Source organism: Meriones unguiculatus, chromosome 9 (assembly GCF_030254825.1).
Source record: "Meriones unguiculatus strain TT.TT164.6M chromosome 9, Bangor_MerUng_6.1, whole genome shotgun sequence".
Taxonomy (NCBI): domain Eukaryota; kingdom Metazoa; phylum Chordata; class Mammalia; order Rodentia; family Muridae; genus Meriones; species Meriones unguiculatus.
The window spans coordinates 50,242,067-50,261,607 of record NC_083357.1 but is presented as its reverse complement, the minus strand read 5'-3'; the positions used below and the strand labels follow the sequence as shown (position 1 = coordinate 50,261,607).

The 19,541-nt window shown below is 43.2% G+C and overlaps 1 protein-coding gene across 10 annotated transcripts in view; it reads left to right on the top strand.

Annotated features, from left to right (window-relative positions):
* Window positions 1-19,541, top strand: part of Parp4 (poly(ADP-ribose) polymerase family member 4) — a 94,615-nt gene that overhangs the window by 31,181 nt on the left and 43,893 nt on the right. For all 10 annotated transcript variants that reach the window (XR_009594185.1, XM_060391134.1, XM_060391140.1 and 7 more), the window contains exons 11-19: window positions 1,110-1,247; window positions 3,171-3,266; window positions 7,938-8,121; window positions 8,409-8,565; window positions 12,586-12,710; window positions 13,501-13,632; window positions 15,434-15,520; window positions 18,606-18,770; window positions 19,268-19,314. Coding sequence is in view for 9 of the 10 variants with exons in the window: in XM_060391134.1 (XP_060247117.1) it covers window positions 1,110-1,247; window positions 3,171-3,266; window positions 7,938-8,121; window positions 8,409-8,565; window positions 12,586-12,710; window positions 13,501-13,632; window positions 15,434-15,520; window positions 18,606-18,770; window positions 19,268-19,314 (1,131 nt within the window). In the remaining variant the exon portion in view is untranslated. The remainder of the gene's footprint in view (window positions 1-1,109; window positions 1,248-3,170; window positions 3,267-7,937; window positions 8,122-8,408; window positions 8,566-12,585; window positions 12,711-13,500; window positions 13,633-15,433; window positions 15,521-18,605; window positions 18,771-19,267; window positions 19,315-19,541) is intronic.

Genomic DNA, 19,541 nt, shown 5'->3' with positions numbered 1-19,541 from the left:
CCTCTGCACTCTACCTGCCAGCACCTTTGGTCAGGATGACAGCGTCCCATCCAGGGTCTGCCATCTCCTCCGTGACGTGTTTTCCTCTCCTCCTTAGCCCGTCCACCTGAGCTCCTGTAACAACCTGGTAGGTTATACCATGAGCGCAGCATCGTGCTATGTCACAGTAAAGGTCACCTAAAAAGAGTGGCCTTTCTACCACACTTTTCCCTGAGCCTAGTTGTTTTTCTTAGTCACACATAAGTAATTTGGTAACTTCTTAATTTTTGCCTCTCGTTAGAATGTAAACTCCATGAAGCCCGAAACCCCGTTGAAAAATATTCAGCAAAAGATTATGACTGTGGATGCATAAATGAATGCATTTCCAACCCATGGTCAGAGGGCTGTGTGCCTTGACACAGCCCATGGATGGAGTAGTTATAGCACAGTTCATATTAAATATGTGACTGCTCAGTTTCTGCCAACTTGTCACAAACTACTGTCATCTGAGAAGAGGGAACCTCAACTGAGGAGTTGCCTCTGTCATATTGACCTGAAGGCAAGTCTCTGAGACATTTTCTTGCTGAATGATTGATATGGATGGCCCAGCCCACTGTGGACAGCGGCAGCCCTGGACATGCAGTCCTGGGTTGTCTAAGAAAGCAAACCATGGGGAGCATTTCTCTGTGGTCTCTGCTTCAGTTCCTGCCTCTAGGCCTCAAACTTGCCTTAGGTTCCCTTCATGATGGACTGTAATCTATAATAAAAACAACAGCAAGTAAACAGATTAAATGATTCTTTCATATAGAAGAGAATGAAATGATACGGTCTCTATAGTTGATCAAATTTGGGATCATGTCTTACATAAAGTTTTGTGGTATGTATTTTTCTATTTAGAGAGAGAGTGTGTGAATAAGTGTGACCACATGCCCTTTTACCACAGTGTGCGCGTGAAGCTCCGAGGAGGTTTGTGGGGGCTGGTTCTCCCCTTCTGCCACGTGGACTCTTGCAACTTGGTGGCAAGCACCTTGAAGCCCAAATATCTGAGTTTCTTGAGATTTCACATGTCATTGACTTTTTCTTTTTCCTCTAATTGTGTGACCTTAAGGTTTTTCTTCTAATTCTTCCAGTGAATGTCCAGTAGATGTCTTGCAAATATTTACAGTTGGCAGAGTGAATGAAGCTACAGAGTTTTTGAGCAAACTAGGCAACACGAGGCCCTTATTTCATGGATCTCCTGTGCAGAACATGCTTGGAATCTTGTCCCGGTAAGATGCGCCATCTTTAGTTTTTAGTGTTCAGGCTCACAAATGTGAAATGTTCCCCTCTCTTGTCTACTCTTGTCTAAACTGTATGTCTTTGGTTCTAAACAATACCATAGTAAATACACTAAACACATGGGCTTCTCAGTTAAAAGCAGCAAATTCATTAATGGAGAAAATGATAGTCATTTAAATTCTGTATTTGTGATTGTGTGTTATGTATTTGTGGTTTTTTTAAAGGGGTCCTATGTAGGTATTAATTGCTCCTTGAGAGTTAGGGATGGTGACGTCTGTTATCCCAGCACTTGGCAGGTAGAGCGATTGCATCTAGTTCCAGCCCAGCCTTGGCTACAGAATGGATTCAAGACCATGGCTCCGAAAGACCAAACTGCAAATGAACATACACACACACACACACACACACCTGAAACAGTCAACTGCTCCTTCACAATGACCTCATATGAAAATGAGCTTTTCTATATCTCACAGTTAGAGTGTCCAGGAACTGTGAGTTATTTATCTGAAGCACAACCCTAGTTTTCCAATTGCTTTGAATAATCACATACTATTGGACCAGAAGCTGAAGTTACAGGGGCAAGGGAAATTATGAGTATATTTCAGTTCTTTAATTAAGTACTTAGGAAAATTAAGAGATACCTGGGTATGGTGATGCAGTAATTCCAGCATTCTGGAGGCTGAGGCAGAGGCAGAGGCAGGTAGATCTCCATGAGTTCAAAGCCAGCTTGGTCTACATAGCAAGTTTCAGGCCAACCAAGACTACATAGTGAGACTCTGTCTTGAGAAGGAAGAGAAAGGGGAGAAGGAGGAGGAAGAAAAGGAAGACAAAGAGGAGGAGGAGGAGGAAGAGGAGGAAGCTGAAACTTAAGGGCTGGAGATGTGGGTTAGTGGTACAACCTGGCATGAGTGAGATCCTGGATTCAATCCCAACTATTGAAAAACAAATTAATTAATTATATAGATATGGTCTTTCCACATAGGACCAAACCCCAAAAGTCATCTTATAAAATCAATCTGATACAAAATTTAAACAACTGCTATTTCTGTACTGAAGAACAGCAGCCTGCCCTTGCCTGACTGTAGAGAACGCCATGGTTTCACACTGGGGGAATTCTGAATGTTGCAAGTCCAGTAGGAACCTGTATAAGATCCTGAGCAGTGAAGAGAAGCAGTCAGCATTGGGCAGTTACTCTGGAGTCTTGCCTGGAGGAGGCAGGAACAATGGCCAAGAGCCCATATGGTCAAGACAGTGGTGGGCAAACAGCCGTAGCTGGTAACTCTCTGGGAGAGTACAGTTATGCTTGGTGTCTAAGCAGTTGCTTCCAGAGCTTTCTCAGATGCTAAAACCTCTAACACTCAAGGGTCTTACATAAAAGAGTTTGCATAGATTGGAGTTGGTTTTCGCTGTATACTTAAATTATATCTCTATGATTTAATGGTATCCAATATGGTGTGCATGCATAGAAATTGTTGACAGGAAATATTGTGTAGAAACTGATGACAAGGGCTGGAGAGATGGCTCAGAGGTTAAGAGCACTGGCTGCTCTTTCAGAGGTCCTAAGATCAATTCCCAGCAGCCACACGGTGACTCACAACCATCTATAATGGGATCTGATGCCCTTTTCTGTCATGTACAGGAAGTGAGAGCCCTCATATGGATAAATAATCTTAAAAAAAAAAGAAACTAATGAGAAGAAAAATCTGTACATACTCCCCAGAGATGAGGTGTTTTGTTTTGTTTTGTTTTGTTTTGTTTTCTGACTATTTGGAATCCATGGCAGGTTGACTGTAGGTATAGAGGGCCAGTTGAGGTTTATAAAGACAGATGAATTTGCTGTTGGTCACTGGGCTTAAGGCTGTGTGGAAGAGTCCTTTCTTCTGGTAAACTGTGATCCTGCCCTTGTCTTTCAGAGGGTTGCTCTTACCTAAGGTAGCTGAAGACCGAGGTGTGCAAAGAACAGATGTTGGCAATCTGGGGAGCGGGATCTACTTCAGCGACTCACTCAGGTTAGTGTGTTCTGTCCCATCCCCCACCCCTGAGGGCTCCTCGCAGAAGTCCTTCTCTTTTGTTAGTGAGGAAGTCTCTCACCCCCTAAAGCATCCCTGAGAGCAGCTATTTCTTCAGCATGCTGTAAAAGCATGGCTTCTGTGCTGAACATTGAGCAGATTGTGTTTGAAGTCTTGGTGGTTTTCTTTTACTTGGAGCCTTTAATTCTATTACCCTTATTTATTTATTCTGTGTGTGGATTTGCATGTGGGGGATGTGGGCATGCCACGTGCACCTGTGGAGGTCAGCCAACAACTTGACCGAGATTCTTCCCTCCCACCAAGCAGATCCCAGGGGTCACACTCTCCTCAGACTTGGTAGCAGGCACCTGTACTCACTGAGCCATCTCGCCAGCCTGCCTCAGCTTTCACATATGTTTTCCACCTGGATCTTCTCCAGCACCCTTCATCTCCTCTACCCTCAGACCCCACCCCACAGGAAAGTTCTCACATACCACAGATGGGGACCTTAAGAACACCAGGGGGCTCTTGCCTCAGGATGTGCAATCTAAATGGGGCATATGAGGGAGCATGCCTCCACGATTTTGTCCTTTCTCCGGGCCAGTGGTGTTCGTTACTCTCCCGTTCCTGCAGTAAAGCACAGCCACAGCAACTGATAGAAGGGTTTGTCGGTTTGGGCTCAGGGTTCCGGGTTTAGAGTATGAGATGGTGCAGCAAAGGCACGGCTTCAGGAGCATGAAGCCGAGGGCTCACGTCTGAACCACGAGTGCAAAACAGAGTGTCCTAAAAATGGTATGAGGCTTTAAAGCTTCAAAACCAGCCCCCAGCATACACTTTTCCAACAATTCCACTCCCTCCGAAGCCTCCACAAATAGTCCCATCAACTGGGGACGCAGCGTTCAAATACCCGTGGTGGGGGGGGACACCTCATTCAGACACCACCCCAGCAGCGCTTGCTCCTGCTGACCACTGCTCTTGCTCACTCTCAGTTAGCAGACTGTTGTTTTTAAACAAAATCCCAAATGTTCCATTTTACCAATAAAAACTTAGGAACCAGATGCTGGGGTTGGAAAGTCTTCCAGCTCAGAGAGGCAGAGAAAGCACCCAGATGACCTTCCCACTCAGCTGACATCCCCAAAGGAAAAGGCCCTTCTCCTTCCCTACACAGTCTTTAAAACCCTTCAAACTGAATGTCTCTTCTTTCTCCTTCCTGTGCGTCTCTCTATCTGTCCTCCAGACTTCCTCTCATTCTCTGTGGTTTTTTTCCTGTGTTCACACCCTGTCAACTGGTTGCTTGATCTGCCTCTTAACCCTTGGTTGACTTTATTTAATCCTGTTTCAGAAAGCTCTTGGATTAAGGTGTGTTCTAGGGCTGAGCCACACCCCAACTAGAAACAGGTTTTTTTCATTACACAGTCTCAAGGTTCACAATGTGAACTCAAGTATCCTGCAACAGTGGATTTTGTCTCCTTGTTATATAAGTTTTCTTGAGATGAAGTCTCATTGTGTAACTCTGGCTGGCTGAGGACTTCCAGTGTAGACCAGGGTGCCTCAGACTCACAGAGATCTGCCTGCCTCTACCTCCCTAATGCTGGGGTTAAAGCCATATGCTACCACACCCACTTCCTTGTTATTCTTTAAATTTTATACTGTAAAATTTTATATAGCCATCATGATGGCTCAGCCAGTAAAAGTTCTTACAGCACATGTGTGACAACCAGAGTTCAATTCCTAGAATCCATATAAAGGTAGAGAAAAAGAAGTGACTCCACAAAACTGTCCTCTGATCTTCACAGTCGTGGCCATGGCACAAGTGTCCAGCTATCACACACACACACACACAAAGAAGTAACTTTTGGCAGCATGAGATGTCAGTGAGGAAGGCTGAATAGAGAAAGCTCATGCTTCCTGCCCTAGGCATGCAACAAATTTTATGTGCTTATTCTCTCTTCAACAAAAGAATTATAAGTAGACCAAATTACAGTCAACTGAGAAGGGCTCTGTAGACCTGAGAGAGGAGGTAGTTCTTGCATTCCCTGTCAAGAGCCTAAGGAAAAAGAGGCAAGGACTGATGTCCTGAGGACGCCAAGAGCCAGCTCTGAGGACAGGATCAGGTGTATTTGTAAGTTACAGGGAAGTACCAGAGAATGGGAGAGGTTTCTGAAGTAGTAGGTAAAATTGTTCTTTTCCTCTTAAGTAAAATTAAGCCAAATATAGTTCCTCACTGTTGTAACCTCCGCCCTTAGGAGCTGAGACAGGCAGGTTACTGTGAATTTGAGACAAGTAAAGAGTTAAGAGCCCTGGCTCTTCTTTCAGATTCCCAGCAATAGTGGCTCATAACCAACTGTAAGTCCAGCTCCAGGGGGTCCAGTGCCCTCTATGGCCTCTGTGGGCACTAGACATGCATGTAGTTCGCAGACATACATGCCGGCAAAACACTCAGATAAGGGAAAAAAAATAAAGATTAAAAAAACAAAAACAATACAGGCTGGGCTGTACCTCAGCTAGTAAGGTGTTGGCTAACACCTGAGGCCTTGTGTCCATCTCCAGCACCACATAAACCCAGTGTGGTAGCTATAAGACCCCATCTTGGAGGGGAATAAAAGAGGGGAGTGTCTCAGGCATGGTAGCACACTTCCATAATCCTTGAACTACAGAGGTGAAAACAGGAGAATTCAGAGTTCATGGTCTGCCCCAGCCCAGGAGTAAGTTCAAGATCATTCTAAGCTATGATGAGACCCTGTCTATAAATAAAAATTAAAATTAAAAAAAAAAAGGAAAGAAAAGAAAAGCTGCTGATTCCCAATCTCTGACCCGGTTGTCGTGAGGAATGTTTACTCTCCATGTGACTCAGGAGGGGTTATGAGAATAGGACGCCTCTTTCTCCTTTGGCCAGCTTGGCATTTAATGAGCTTCAGTGCAGCAAATTCAATACAGCTTTCTTAACTCACAAAGTGGTTCTTCTTTGAGGGGCAAGGAGGATTGTAGGAGCTAGAGAGGTTGAGGACACCAAGAGAACATGGCCTCCAGAATCAACTAAGCAGGGCTCACAGGGCCTCACAGAGGCTGAAGCAACAGTCATGGGGCCTATTTGGGTCTGAACTAGGCCCTCTGCATATATGTTATGGTTGTGTAGCTTGGTGTTTTGTGTGACTCCCAACAGTGGGAGTGGGGCATATCTCTGACTCTTTTGCCTGCACTTGGGTCCCTTCTCTAACTGCTGGGTCGCCTCATCCAGCCTTGCTATGAGAGTTTGTGCCTAGTCTTCCTGTAACTTGTTATGTCATGTTTGGCTGATATCCCTGGGTGTCCTCCTCTTTTGTTTGTTTTTGTTTTGTTTTTTTTGAAGGGAAGCAGGGAAGAGTGGATCTGGGGAAGAGGGAACAGGAGGAGGGGGACTGGGAAGAAAGGAGGGAGGGAAAACTGCGCTTGAGATGTGATGTATAGAAGAAAGTGGCTGCAGCTTTGATTTACCACTATCTCACATGTTTCTACTCTGCTTCTAAGATTTATTTATTTTATGTATATGAACACTGTTTTCATGCACAGCAGAAGAGGGAATCAGTTCCATTACAGATGGCTGTGAGCCACCATGTGGGTGCTGGGAATTGAACTCAGGTCCTCTGGAAGGACAGCCAGTACTCTTTACTTCTGAGCCATCTCTCCAGCCCCCTAATCTGCTTTTAAAACTGGGATTGTGAAATACACTAGCTACTTTTATGCAAAAAAAAATGTTCCTTTTTATTCATTACTCTGGCATTTCTTGCAACACAATATAGATATTTTTAGTAGCTGAGAGACTTCGTCCCTGAGACAAAATGCTCTGAGCCCTACCTGCCATACAGAAGGGCACTATACACGCCTTTCCCTAAGATTTTGTTTGTTTTTCTTCTTTTGAGAAAGGGTCTCACTATCTAGCCCAGGCTAGCTGGGAACTCATTATGTATACTAGGCTAGCCTGGAACCTGCCATGATTATCCTGCCTCAACCTTCTAAGAACTAGAATTACAGGCGTGAGCTGCCTTGAATTTTTTTTTTAAATAAATAAGTACATAATGAGCAACTCCTTTTCCTCTTCTCTCCTCCATCCCTCTCCTCTCGCCCTCTTCTTTAACAGGGTTTCACTGTAACCCAGGCTGACCTTGAACTCATGACTCTTCTGCCTCACTCTCCCTCTCACTCTCTCTAACTGTTGGGTTAGAGTTGCGTGCCTGCCCAAGTTCTGACTTGTATCTTTGGAGATACTGCAGTGTTGGTAAACTTTGGAATGATCTCCCTAGAAAGTCTTTCGGCAATGCAGGCTGAGTGTCCCTTGTCTAAAGTACTAGAATTTTATTTTATTTTTTCAGATTTGGGATTATATGTGTCTACATAAAAGAGATGTCTTCGGCAACACCCAAATCCAAATATGAAATTCATTTCTGTTTCGTCTACATGCGATAAATGTCGCCTGGTGGTGCTTGTATACCGTCTGTTTAGTGAGCCTACCTCAGGCAGCAACCATCACCAGGTTAGGGGTGGAATTTTCCATCTTTGGTGTCACTCCAGTGCTCACAGTTTTCAATTTGGGGCCACTTTGATGCAGCACCCAACTCCTGTCTCCTATTTGTACCGTGACATGAGGCTGGCCTGTAGCTGATGTAACCTGGGCTTATTTTCTCCCTCGTGCAGCACGAGCATTAAGTACGCGCAGGCAGGAGAGACCGAAGGCTCCAGACTCCTGGTCATCTGTGACGTTGCCCTGGGGAAGTGTGTGGACTTGGTCAAGAAGGACTTTTCTTTAACTGAGGCGCCACCTGGCTATGACAGCGTGCATGGAGTTTCGGGAACAACCTCTGACCCCACAGACTTTGAGGTATTTTATTTTGGGAGACATGCAGACCCAGCACCTACCACTTAAAAAAACAAACAAACAGTAAGCAAACAAGAAACAAACAAACCAAAACAGGCAAAATGAGCTCCAAGTGCACAAGACCAGCCTCAGAGGGCTGCTTGTATTTTTATTAAATATGTTTTAATTTAGGTCATGCCTGTCTGTTAAACTCAGTCTTGCTAAATTAACAAGTATGGGCTGCTGCTTCTCCAAGAGCAGCCGCTCTTCTCTGCACCTGTTTACCTCCTACCAATTCCCATTTGCTCTAGGACGATGAATTTGTTGTATATAAAACCAGTCAAGTTAAAATGAAATACATTGTTAAATTTTGCATTCATGGAGATCAAATAAAGGACTTTCATCCTCATGAAAATACTGAATTAGAGGAACATAGAGCTGAGCCTTCAGATGTTTCAAAGATTGAAGGTAAGACCAGTTCCTTCCTTCTTTCCTTCTTTTTTCTTCCTTCCTTCCTTTTGACACAGGGTTTCTCTGTGTAGCCCTGGCTGTCCTGGACTTGCTTTGTAGACCAGGCTGGCCTCGAATTCACCGTGATCCAACTGCCTCTGCCTCCCGAGTTCTGGGACTAACGGTGTGCACTACCACAAGTTTTCTTGAGTACTGTTTTATGTGGTAATATAAAACTAAAATAAATAATTATTTCAGAAGCACTTATATTCGTGTTTCGTAGCAGCATCTATGACCTATTTCATTTTATCTTGAACATATACAAACCAAGATGTTTAAGAAAGATAAGTGACCTCACAGTCCTTTGCTTTGTCACTGGCATGCCTAAGTTGGCTTGTTCTTAGGAATGGCTTAACAATGCAATTCATTTTGGGGTCTCTAGTTTTTGTAGCTATAGAAAAATACTAGGCATGTTGTAAAGAAAAAAAATGTTTGTAATATTTACTTATTTGTGTGTGCATGTGTGTGTGTCTATGTCTGTGTGGATGTATGTGTGGAGGTCAGAGAACAATTTGCAAGAGTTTTTCCTCTTTCCACCTGTAGGCCCTGGGGATTTAACTCAGGTCTTTAAACTTGATGACAAGTGCCTTTTCCAACTGAGCCATCTTGCTAGTGTGAAAAAACAAAGTTTGCAAGGAGTGCATAGTAGTGTCAGCCTGTGATCCAAGCACTTGGGAGGCTAAGACAGGAAGATCTTGAGTTCCAGGCCAGCCTGAGCTGCAGAACAGCAAGCCTCCATCTTAAAACAAACAAGCCAAAACAAAAAAAGGGCTTATTTTTGTGGAGAATGGCATTGGGCATGGTAGAGCCGCCATTAAGTCTCTGGATGGCTTTTGGTAAAATTGCCATGTTCACAATATTAATTCTTCCAATCCATGAACATGGATGATCTTTCCATCTTCTAGCATCTTTTTCTTTATTTCTTTTTTTCAGTGTTTTAAAATATGTATTCATTTTTATTTTATTTATATATTTATGTATATGTTCGTAAATGTGTGTATGTATATATGCATGCATGTATGTTTTATATGTATCTGTGTGTGTCTCTGTGTCTATATGTGTGTCTGTATGTGTTTGTGTCACATGTGTGTAGATGTCTTCAGAGGACAGAGGACGTAGGAGCTTGAGTTAAAAGCAGTTGTTTTGAGACTCCACGTGAGTGCTGGGAATCTTCAGAAGACAGGCAGTGCTCATAGTTGCTGACCCATCTCTGCAGCCCCTTCCTGAAGTTTTAAAGGTTTTATTAAAGGGTCCTTCACTTCCTTGGATAGGTTTATTCCAAGGTGGTGTTGTTTTGAAGCTGTTAGAAATGGGATTGTTGGGCTGGAGAGATGGCTCAGAGGTTAAGAACACTGGCTGTTCTTCCAAAGGTCCTGAGTTCAATTCCCAGCAACCACACGGTGGCTCACAACCATCGATAATGAGATCTGGTGCCCTCTGCTGGTTCGCAGGCACACATGCAGGCAGAACACTGCACAATAAATAAATAAATAAATAAATAAATAAATCAGAAATGGGATTGTTTAACCCAATTTCTTTCTTAGCATGCTGCTATTGTTATTTACAAAAGCTACAGATTTTTCTATTTTAATTTTTAATCCTTCCACTTTACATGTTTTATCAGCTCTAAGAATTCTCTGGTGGAGATTTGAGGGTTTTATGTATAGAATCATAGCATCTGCGAAGGAGGATACTTTGACCTCTTCTTTTTCCATTGTCATCTTTTCTTCTTCTCCTCCTCCTCCTCTTCCTCCTCCTCCTCTTGTCTTATGGATCTAGGTAAGACTTTCAGCACTGAGTAAGAGTGGAGAAAATGGACACTCTTGTCTTGCTGATTTAGTGGGAATACTTTGAGCTTTGCCTATTTAATATAATATTAGCTATAGTTTGGTGTATATAGCTGTTAATATGTTGTGATATGCTCCTTCTATTCTGAGTTTCCTCAGGACTTTTATCATGAAAGGAGGTTGTCTCTCCGGATGACTATGTGATTTCTATCCTTGAAGTTGTGATATGTGATTATGTGTGTTGATTTACATATGTTGTATTATCTCTCCAAGTATTTTGTTAGGAATTTTTTGGACTATATTCATTAGGGAGCTTGGTCTATCATTTTATTTGTTGTTGTTTTATAGTTTTGGTATCAGGATAATAGGGTTCATAAGCAGAATTTGGTAATGTTTTTCCTTTCCTACTTTAATAGAATAGTTTGCGGGACATTGCTATTTGTTTCTCTTTGAAGGCCGGTAAATTCAGCAGTAGATACACCTGGACCTGAGCTTTTTTAGTCATGAGGTTTTTTTTTTTTTTTTCCTAATCACTGTGTCATTCTTTATTTCTTTTTAGAGATCTGCTTAAAGTATTTATCTAATCTTGGTTTAAATTTGGTAAATCAGTGGCTGGAGAGATGGTTCAGGGTTAAGAGCACCAACTCTTCTTCCGGAGGACTCAGGTTCTGTTCTGAGCACCCACATGGCAGCTCACAGCCACCTGTAGCTCCAGTCCTAGGGGATACAGTGCCTGCCCTGGCCCCTGCACAGCAGGAGGACACATGGACGGCACAAACACATATGCAGGCAGAATACCCATACAAATAAGATACATTTTTCTTAAAAATTTGGTAGATTATGGACATATAGAAATTCATCCATTTCTTTTAGTTTTTTCAAATTTAGTAACATGTATTTTTAAGGTATATCCAGTGACTTTGAATTCCATTAGTGGCTGTCATAATAGTTCTTGTTCATCCCTAATTTTATTAATTTTAGGTTTTTTTACCTTTCTTCATGTTAGTTTGTCTATCTTAACAAATACAGAAAAAATGAAAGGATTCCTTGTTTCCTACCTTGGCTTAGTGCTTAAGAGCACTGGCTACTCCTCCCGAGGATCTGGATTCAATTCCCAGCACCTACGGGGCAGCTCACAACCATCTGTAACTCCAGTCTCAGGGGATCCTACCCCCTCCTCTGGCCTCTGGGGGCTTCGGGCACACACTTAGTGAACAGACATTTAAAAAGAGTAACAGACAAAAAACGATACAAAGAATCAATGAAACAAAAAGTTGGTTATTTGAGAAGAAACAAGATTCAGGTCCTATTTTTATCTCCAACCCAAATAAATAAATAAATAAATACATACATACATACTTTAAAAATTATTGTGTGTGCACACATGTGGAGATCAGAGGACAATCCATGATAAGTAGTTATTCCTACATAGGCCTTAGGATCAAACTCAAGCTCTCAGGCTTGAGAACATGGGCCTTTATTCAATAAGCTATCTCACCAGCCCAATAAGATATTTTTAATGAAATAAAAAAAGGAGACTTGATTTTGCAAATGCTTTCCTCACTGGGCTTACACTTTATAACTGGGTATTAGAAATTACAGTGATTTTGAGTGTAGCTCAGCTGGTAGAGTTCGTGCTCCCTGTGAGTGAGGCCCTGGGTTCAGTCCTCAGCACTGCCTCTACAAAAGCAAAAAGACAAAACAAAAACCAAATTATAAAATAACAACTGGGGGCTAGAGAGATGGCTCAAAAGTTAAGAGCACTGCCTGCTCTTCCAAATGGTCCTGAGTTCAATTCCCCGCACCGACATAGTGGCTCATAACCATCTATAATGTGATTTGGTGCTTGCTTCTGGCTTGTAGGAATACAGAACTTGTATACATAATAAATAAATAAAATTTTTAAACTATAAATAAAATAACAGCTGTTTGAGGTGGCACATACCTATAATCCCAGCACTCATGTGGTCCAGACAGGCAACTTTCCAGTTTGAAAGTAGACTAGGTTAGCAACATAGGGATAGCTTATCTGAAACAAAAAAAAAAACTTATATACTAGTATGAGTAAATATTATTTTCCCATCTTTGCCAAAAATATAATGTCTAAATGATGGAACAGGTATTAAGGATGATGATGATAGGAACAGAGCCATGACTGTTTTGAAGCTAATGCTGTGTTTGTAACTTGTAGATTTCCAGTTGCCGGACATCAAGTCTTCCACCAGTATCAAAGCTGGCCTTCAGGACGCAGCTGCGAATGCTGTCCCTCTTGACAGCGTTCACATCAAAGGAAGAATAATAGACTTTGTAGCCCAGGTATGCTTTCTGTGGTCTTATGACACACAATTAAATGAATATTAGTCATAAATAAGAATCTGGTTACAGTTATATGAACTAAATGAAATACATATGTCACTCACTTAAGGACAATGTCAGGGAAAATTTATTTTTAATTTAAGTACTTAATACAGACACGTGGATTTTCCCCAAATAGTCTATCTGTAGTTGGTGGAATCCATTTTGGAACTGGCATCCACAAATATAGAAGACCAATCATATGTTATTCTAAAATTTTCTCATTAAATTCATTTCTCACATTTTTAGCTTATCATGGATTTATTGGGACATGGCCACATCACTGGGCTAGCACTGTCTGTATTCCAGAAATTCCGAGACACGTGACACTTGGGAGGCAGCAAAATTCTTAGCATGGGAGGGCTTTCTGACTCTTACGGGTCAGGCACACACCGCAGCCTAAATCTGCACTGCGGCGCTGGGTCATGTGGTGGTAGAAGTCATCCGACCCCGGAAGTCAGGCTTGGGAACTTGGAGGACATGTTAAAAATGTAAGGGATTTAAGCTGTGATCAGCCATGCACCTGTAATCCCAGCACTCTGGAGGTGAGGGAAGGCGGGAGGACCCAGAGTTCAAGGTCAACTTCAGGAACAAGTTCATGTGACCCTGTCTCAAAAAAGCAAAACGCAACAAATTTTAGAATTCTAAAATGGATCTGTGTAATTATTTTCATTAGTTGTTCTTTAAACATTCATTAAATGTTCCATGTGATCTTATCAATTATATGACATTCTCCCCCTTCCTCTTTCAGGTCATTGTTTTTCAGACGTACGTGAACCAAAGTCACGTGCCTATTGAGGCAAAATATATCTTTCCTTTGGATGATAAGGCAGCTGTGTGTGGCTTCGAGGCGTTCATCAATGGGAAACACATCGTGGGCGAGGTGAGGAGCGAAAGCACGTGTATACCCAAATCTTCCTCCTCTGAGAACCCGTGCAGTAAGGCTGGGAAGACACCAAAAAGAGTCTTTGAGGAATGGCCTCATACAGTCAGCATCCACTGACGGGCCCCTCCACAGCCTTCCCCATTCTCTCACAAAGTCTTCCTTTAGACAGTTTAAACAAAGACAGTTATCTCCTTTGGTTGTGTGTCTGTCTGTCTGTGTGCACATGCGCATGTACGCATGCCTGCGTGTGAAGGTTGGAGAACAGCTTTCACTCAGTTCTCGCCTTTGACCTGTGGGTCCCTGGGTTCGAGTTGACATCATTAGGCTTAATGGCATATGCCTTTACCCACTGAGCCATCTCACTGGTCACAAAGGGAGTCAGTTCAGTGTCCAAAGTTTAAGAGACAGAGGAGGGCACGGGGACATGGGCTTCCATACTAGCCCTCGGGAGGCTGAGGAGTAAGCCTCGCTGTTAGTGAGTTAGAGCCTGGACAGCACGGTTTAAAGCAAGCACAGCTGGAAGTCGGTGAAGCGTACATGTGTGTTACAGTTAGATAAAAGACACGCAGACATACAGTTTTTTAAGATCAGCTTTCATGGTGCAGCCCGGGCTGAGTGCACACTCACTCTGGAACCCTGGCTAACTTTGAACTGGCAACAGTCCTGCCACAGCCTCTGAATATTGGGGTTAAAGGTGTGCACAACCACACCCAGCTTCATAGCTCTCATGTACGTTTGCAATATGAATCCTACCTAACAGAAGTGAACTTTATCAGAAAAAAACCATGCTCCCCCAAAAGTAACTGAAGCTAGGCGTCTAGCTATAAGGTATGTAGCTAGAGCCCTTGCTTGGCCCCCACAGGCCCTGGCTCTGTCCTAAAAACTAGCCTACAGTTGCAGTTATAACCCATGATGTTTTAAATTTAGAATAAAGTTTAAATTTAGAATAGAGAAGAATGGTTCTGTGGTTAAAAGCGCTCCCTTTTTGTACAGAGGACCCTGGTTCCAATGTGGTGAGGCACGCCTTTAATCCCAGCACTCAGAAAGCAGAGGCAGGTGTCTCTCTGTGAGTTCAAAGCCAGCCTGGTCTACACAGTGAGTTCCAGATCAACCAGAGATACATAGTGACCCAGTTGTTAAAAAAGAAAGGGAGAGAGAAAGATCACTATTTTTAAAACAATAAATTAAATAAACTTTTTTGTTCCAAACTTCCTGTATTCAACTACTGGCTGGAGTTTGGTCCTAGTATAAGGAGGATTCTCTTCAGTTGGCCTTTCTAATCCAGACTTTTACTAGGCAGAATACTAGTTTTGTTTGTTTTTTTGTTTGTTTGTTTGGTTGGTTGGTTGGTTGGGTTTTCGAGACAGGGTTTCCATGGGTGGCCTTGGCTGTCCTGGACTCACTCTGCAGACAGGCTGGCCTCAAACTCCCAGGGATCTGCCTGCCTCTGCCTCCCCAAAGGCTGGGATCGCAGGTGTGCACTGCCACACCCAGCTCGGCAGTACACTTTGGTGATCCGTTTATGTAAGTTTTCATTCATCCTGGCTTTGTCGAGGCTATAATACATACCGTGTCATTTTCCTTATTAAAGTCTGAAGTCACTCTTCCTACAATGAGCATTTTAAGAATCTTTCCCAAAGCTGGGCACGCCTGTGATCTCAACAGAGGTGGGAGAATTGTTGCAAGTTCAAGGCCAGTCTGGGGTACATGGGGACTTCCCTACTGGTCTAGAACACAGTGAGACCTTGCCTCAAAATATCAGAACCAACAAAATCATCATAATTATTGTCTTTTCCAGATAAAGGAGAAGGAAGAAGCCCAACAGGAATACCGAGAGGCCATCAGCCAGGGCCACGGTGCCTACTTGATGAACCAGGACAGTCCGGTACAGCCTGTTACTCATCCTGCAGTGTGTTATGGGAAATTTGAAATAGGAAAACATACTAGAAACCAAGGTCATTTCCAGCACTCTGGGTTTTTAAGATTCTTCTTACGTGCCACACATGGTAGCACACGCCATAACCTCAGCACTTGAGAGGTAGAGGCAGGAGAACTGCTGCAGGTTCAAGGCCCACCTGGTCTACATCATGAGCTCCAGGCAGAGCAGAGCTCCCCAGCAAGACTGTGTCTCAGACACAACAAGAAAAAAACCTTTATAAATATGGGAGGCCAAGCCAGCCGTACCCCTGTGAGTTGTCTAAATAAAGGAGGAAGTGAAGTCCGTGCTGTAGGAAACAGGAAGTGCTGGTGCTGCCACGAAGGCCTGAGCTGCCAGGACTGGTAACAAAAGGCACACATTTGGAGCACTCCGCATTCATCTTCGACTGTAAAATGAAACGTGTTTGTTTTCCCAGTACTTAACTCACCTATCAGTGTGTCCAGTTTTCACCAAGTCATAACCCAGGAGGCACTCCTGTAAGATCTTTTAGAAATGTTTGGTGGAGGGAAGAACCCACTAAAGGCTAACACGGAGCTAAGGGAAAGCTGCTTTAACCTCTGTCTGTGTGTGTGCACATTCACACCACAGTGTGCATGTGGAGGTCAAAGGACAGCTTTCTGGAGCTGCTTCTCTCCTGCTGTATGGACCCAGGAGACTGAACTCAGTTGTCGGCTTGACGGTCAATGCCTTCCCTGCTGAGCCATCTCATCAGCCATTCCAGGGCTCCTGTCTATACACTTTAAGGATTGGCACTATGAATCCTTTAATGATCGCCCTTTGTTGCTTTCCTGCTTTCCTACAGAGGGGTATACTTAATGTCAAAAGCACCAACGTAAGGCTGGTGAGACCGTTTAGCAGGTAAAAGGGCTTGCTATGTAAGCTTGACCCCCCCACACAATTTGAAGTCCACGGAACCCACGTAAAGGCAGCATGAGAAAATAGATTTCACAAATTTGTCGTCTGACCTCCACATGCGTACATGGAAGGCAGTACTTACACTCATGTACATATCTGTACTATAGCACACACATGCCCACGTTCATACATACTTCATACCCACACTCATACACTTACACACTTCATGCACACGCACACACCTCATACATACACATCATACATACAGTTCACGCACCTTATTGTGAGCATGCACACACACACACAATAAGCTTAAAAGCAAACAAAATAGTAATCATAGTGGGACCTTTGGACCTGCAGGTGGTATAAGTAATGAAACAGAGGCTTTTGAATATTTTATAGCTTAGGCCTTTTAGCTAGGGCAGTCTCCCAGGCAGCTAGCTCACTTAACAGCTGATCCTGGTACTACATCCTGCCATGGAACAGCTAGCTCTCCCTCTCTGCTCTGCTCTTGTCTGCCTTCTCTCTTTTCTTCTCCCAGCATCTCTCTCTCCCTTTCTCTCTTTCTTTCTCTCTCTCTTTCTTTCTTTCTTTCTTTCTTTCTCTCTTTCTCTCTTTCTTTCTTTCTGCTTCTACCCTCCACTTTATGCCCAGATATTGGCCATTAGTTTCAACCAATAGACAAGTGAGGAAAGACGAATATTAAAAAAATATAAGACCAGTAATGAGCCATAGAAATAACAATACCCAGATCTGGCTAGTACTTAGCTCTCTGCTGGCTTAGCAATCAACATTGAATACACACCTTCACACAATGTACTCCAACAAGTAATAACTTAATACTTTAAGCCTAAATTAATCATTAATCTTCTAATCCATGTGCTAATTTTTTTTTCATAGTGCTAGAATGTCAAATATCATTAGAGATGTTAAGAGGAGCTCTGTAGATATCAGGAAAAAAGGTCTCTCTAGAACAACTGGGCACATAATGCTACAGATTTAACATGTCTTTCGAGTGAGAAATCACTCCAGCACTTAAAGATAAATAAGATAAAGTAATAACAGTGCACAACTGGCTCTGGCTAATGCACAAAAGGGAGCCAGCCCTGAACAGAAACCCGTACTCTCACACCCCCAAATTTTACTTTCTTTGAGTCATTAAACATGTTTCACAGAGACAGAATTTCCAGGGTTTGGTTTTTTGAACAAATGGGAAGATTTACGTTATAGAATACTGTCATGGTCACCCCGGGACAGAGCAAGCTGCTTCTCCCAGGCAGCGTTAACCAAGGTTGTCCTGTTTGCCTGGCAGAATTGTGCTCATCCTGATGATAACAGAGCCAGGGATACTCATTTAGCTAAATTCTACTTTGTGGGACTTCATACTTCTTGAACAGTCTTAGTAGATGCTTTATGACTCAATTTATTATTCTCAGTTTCTCCTGTACCAGTAGCTCAGCTGGTGGGTGCTCGAATGAAGCCCTGGGTCCCATTTAGCACAGACAAAGCAGGCATGGTATGGCACAGGAAGTAGAGGCAGGGGTCAGAGTTCAAAGTCATCCTGGCCACATAATGAGTTTGAGGCCGGCCTCCGATATACAAGACTCTGTCAGGAAATAAATGAAAGAAGGGAAGGAGGGGAAGAGAGAGAGACATAAGGAAAGAGGGAAGGGAGTGAAGGGTCTAATTTCTCTTATTTTTCTGTCTTAGCTGCTCATTAGATTGCCAGCATCTACAGTAATTATCAATATTCCATTTGAAGACTGTTAAATGCTTTTAAAAGTACAATTCTAATGAGCAGATTAAGCATAGTGCAAGCTTAGAGAATGCTGCTCTCTGCAACCACTGGGGCACTGGTGCCAGCTGCCATTAAGATCAGAGAAGCCACAGGTCCCTGGAGGAAGGGGTTGCCTGGAGACACCCACATGGCCAAGTGTAAATGGCTGCAGCGTGGAGTCCCTTGAGCAACTTTCTCAATGGCCATCCTCTCCTCTGCTTCCCACAGATAGGACTGTGTCCCCTAGTGAATTGCTCCAGAGTTCCTGTTCACACTAAGAATGGTATACCACTGTTTTCTGGGGAAGAACTTGGCTGGTTGTCATTGCGTCACTTTGGTAATACAAAGACTTAACTAGCAGAGAGAGGATATGCTCTTGAGTAGCTGTTTGTGTTTCAGGATGTTTTCACTGTAAGTGTCGGAAACTTACCCCCTCGGGCTAAGGTTCTCATCAAAATCACCTACATCACGGAACTCAGCATGCAAAGCCCCGTGGCCATCTTCTTCATGCCTGCCACTGTAGCGCCCTGGCAACAGGACAAGGCTTTGAATGAGAACCTTCAGGTGGGTGTGCTTAAGATGAGGTTGGATGCAAGCCAGGTGGTGCATGCCTTTAATCCTAGCACTTGGGAGGCAGAGGTGAGCAGATCTATGAGTTCAAGGCCAGCCTGGTCTACATAGTGAGTTCCAGGACAGCCAGAGCACCATAGTGAAACTCTGTCTCAAAAAACCAACAAATAAAATAAAGGGGAGGGGGACACTGGAGAGGTTGGCCAGTGTTTAAGAGCACTTCTTATTATAGAAGTTCAAATTCTTATTACAGAAGTTCCCAGCACCCTCATGGTGCCTGTAGTGCCTGTAACTGTAACTCCAGTTCCAGGGGATCCAGCACCTACTTCTGGCCTTCTTGGGCACTGCACACATACACCTACGAACCCAGAGCTCTGAGTCTCACTGCTTGGAAATGAGACTTGATGCTGTCAGCTGTGCCTGGCTGAGATCACCTTAGCAGCCTGAAACGTAATGGAAACTATTATTCACTTATACTTTTCTTCTAATAGGACACAGTGAAGAAGATCTGTGTAAAGGAAATTGGAGCAAAGCAAAGGTTAGTACCTAAAATATAAATCCTGTGAACTAATTCATCCAATGGACATTGGCTTTATAGCTCACCTTTTCTCTTAGAGTTGTTGGAGGGTTGTGTATAGTTCAGTGCTGGAATGCTTACTTGTAAGCATGGAGCTCTGACTTCAATTCCCAGGGCTGCAAAAGAAGACAAATTATTTGAAACAACTGCAGGTGGGGACCTAAGATCTTGCACTAATACGACCTCTT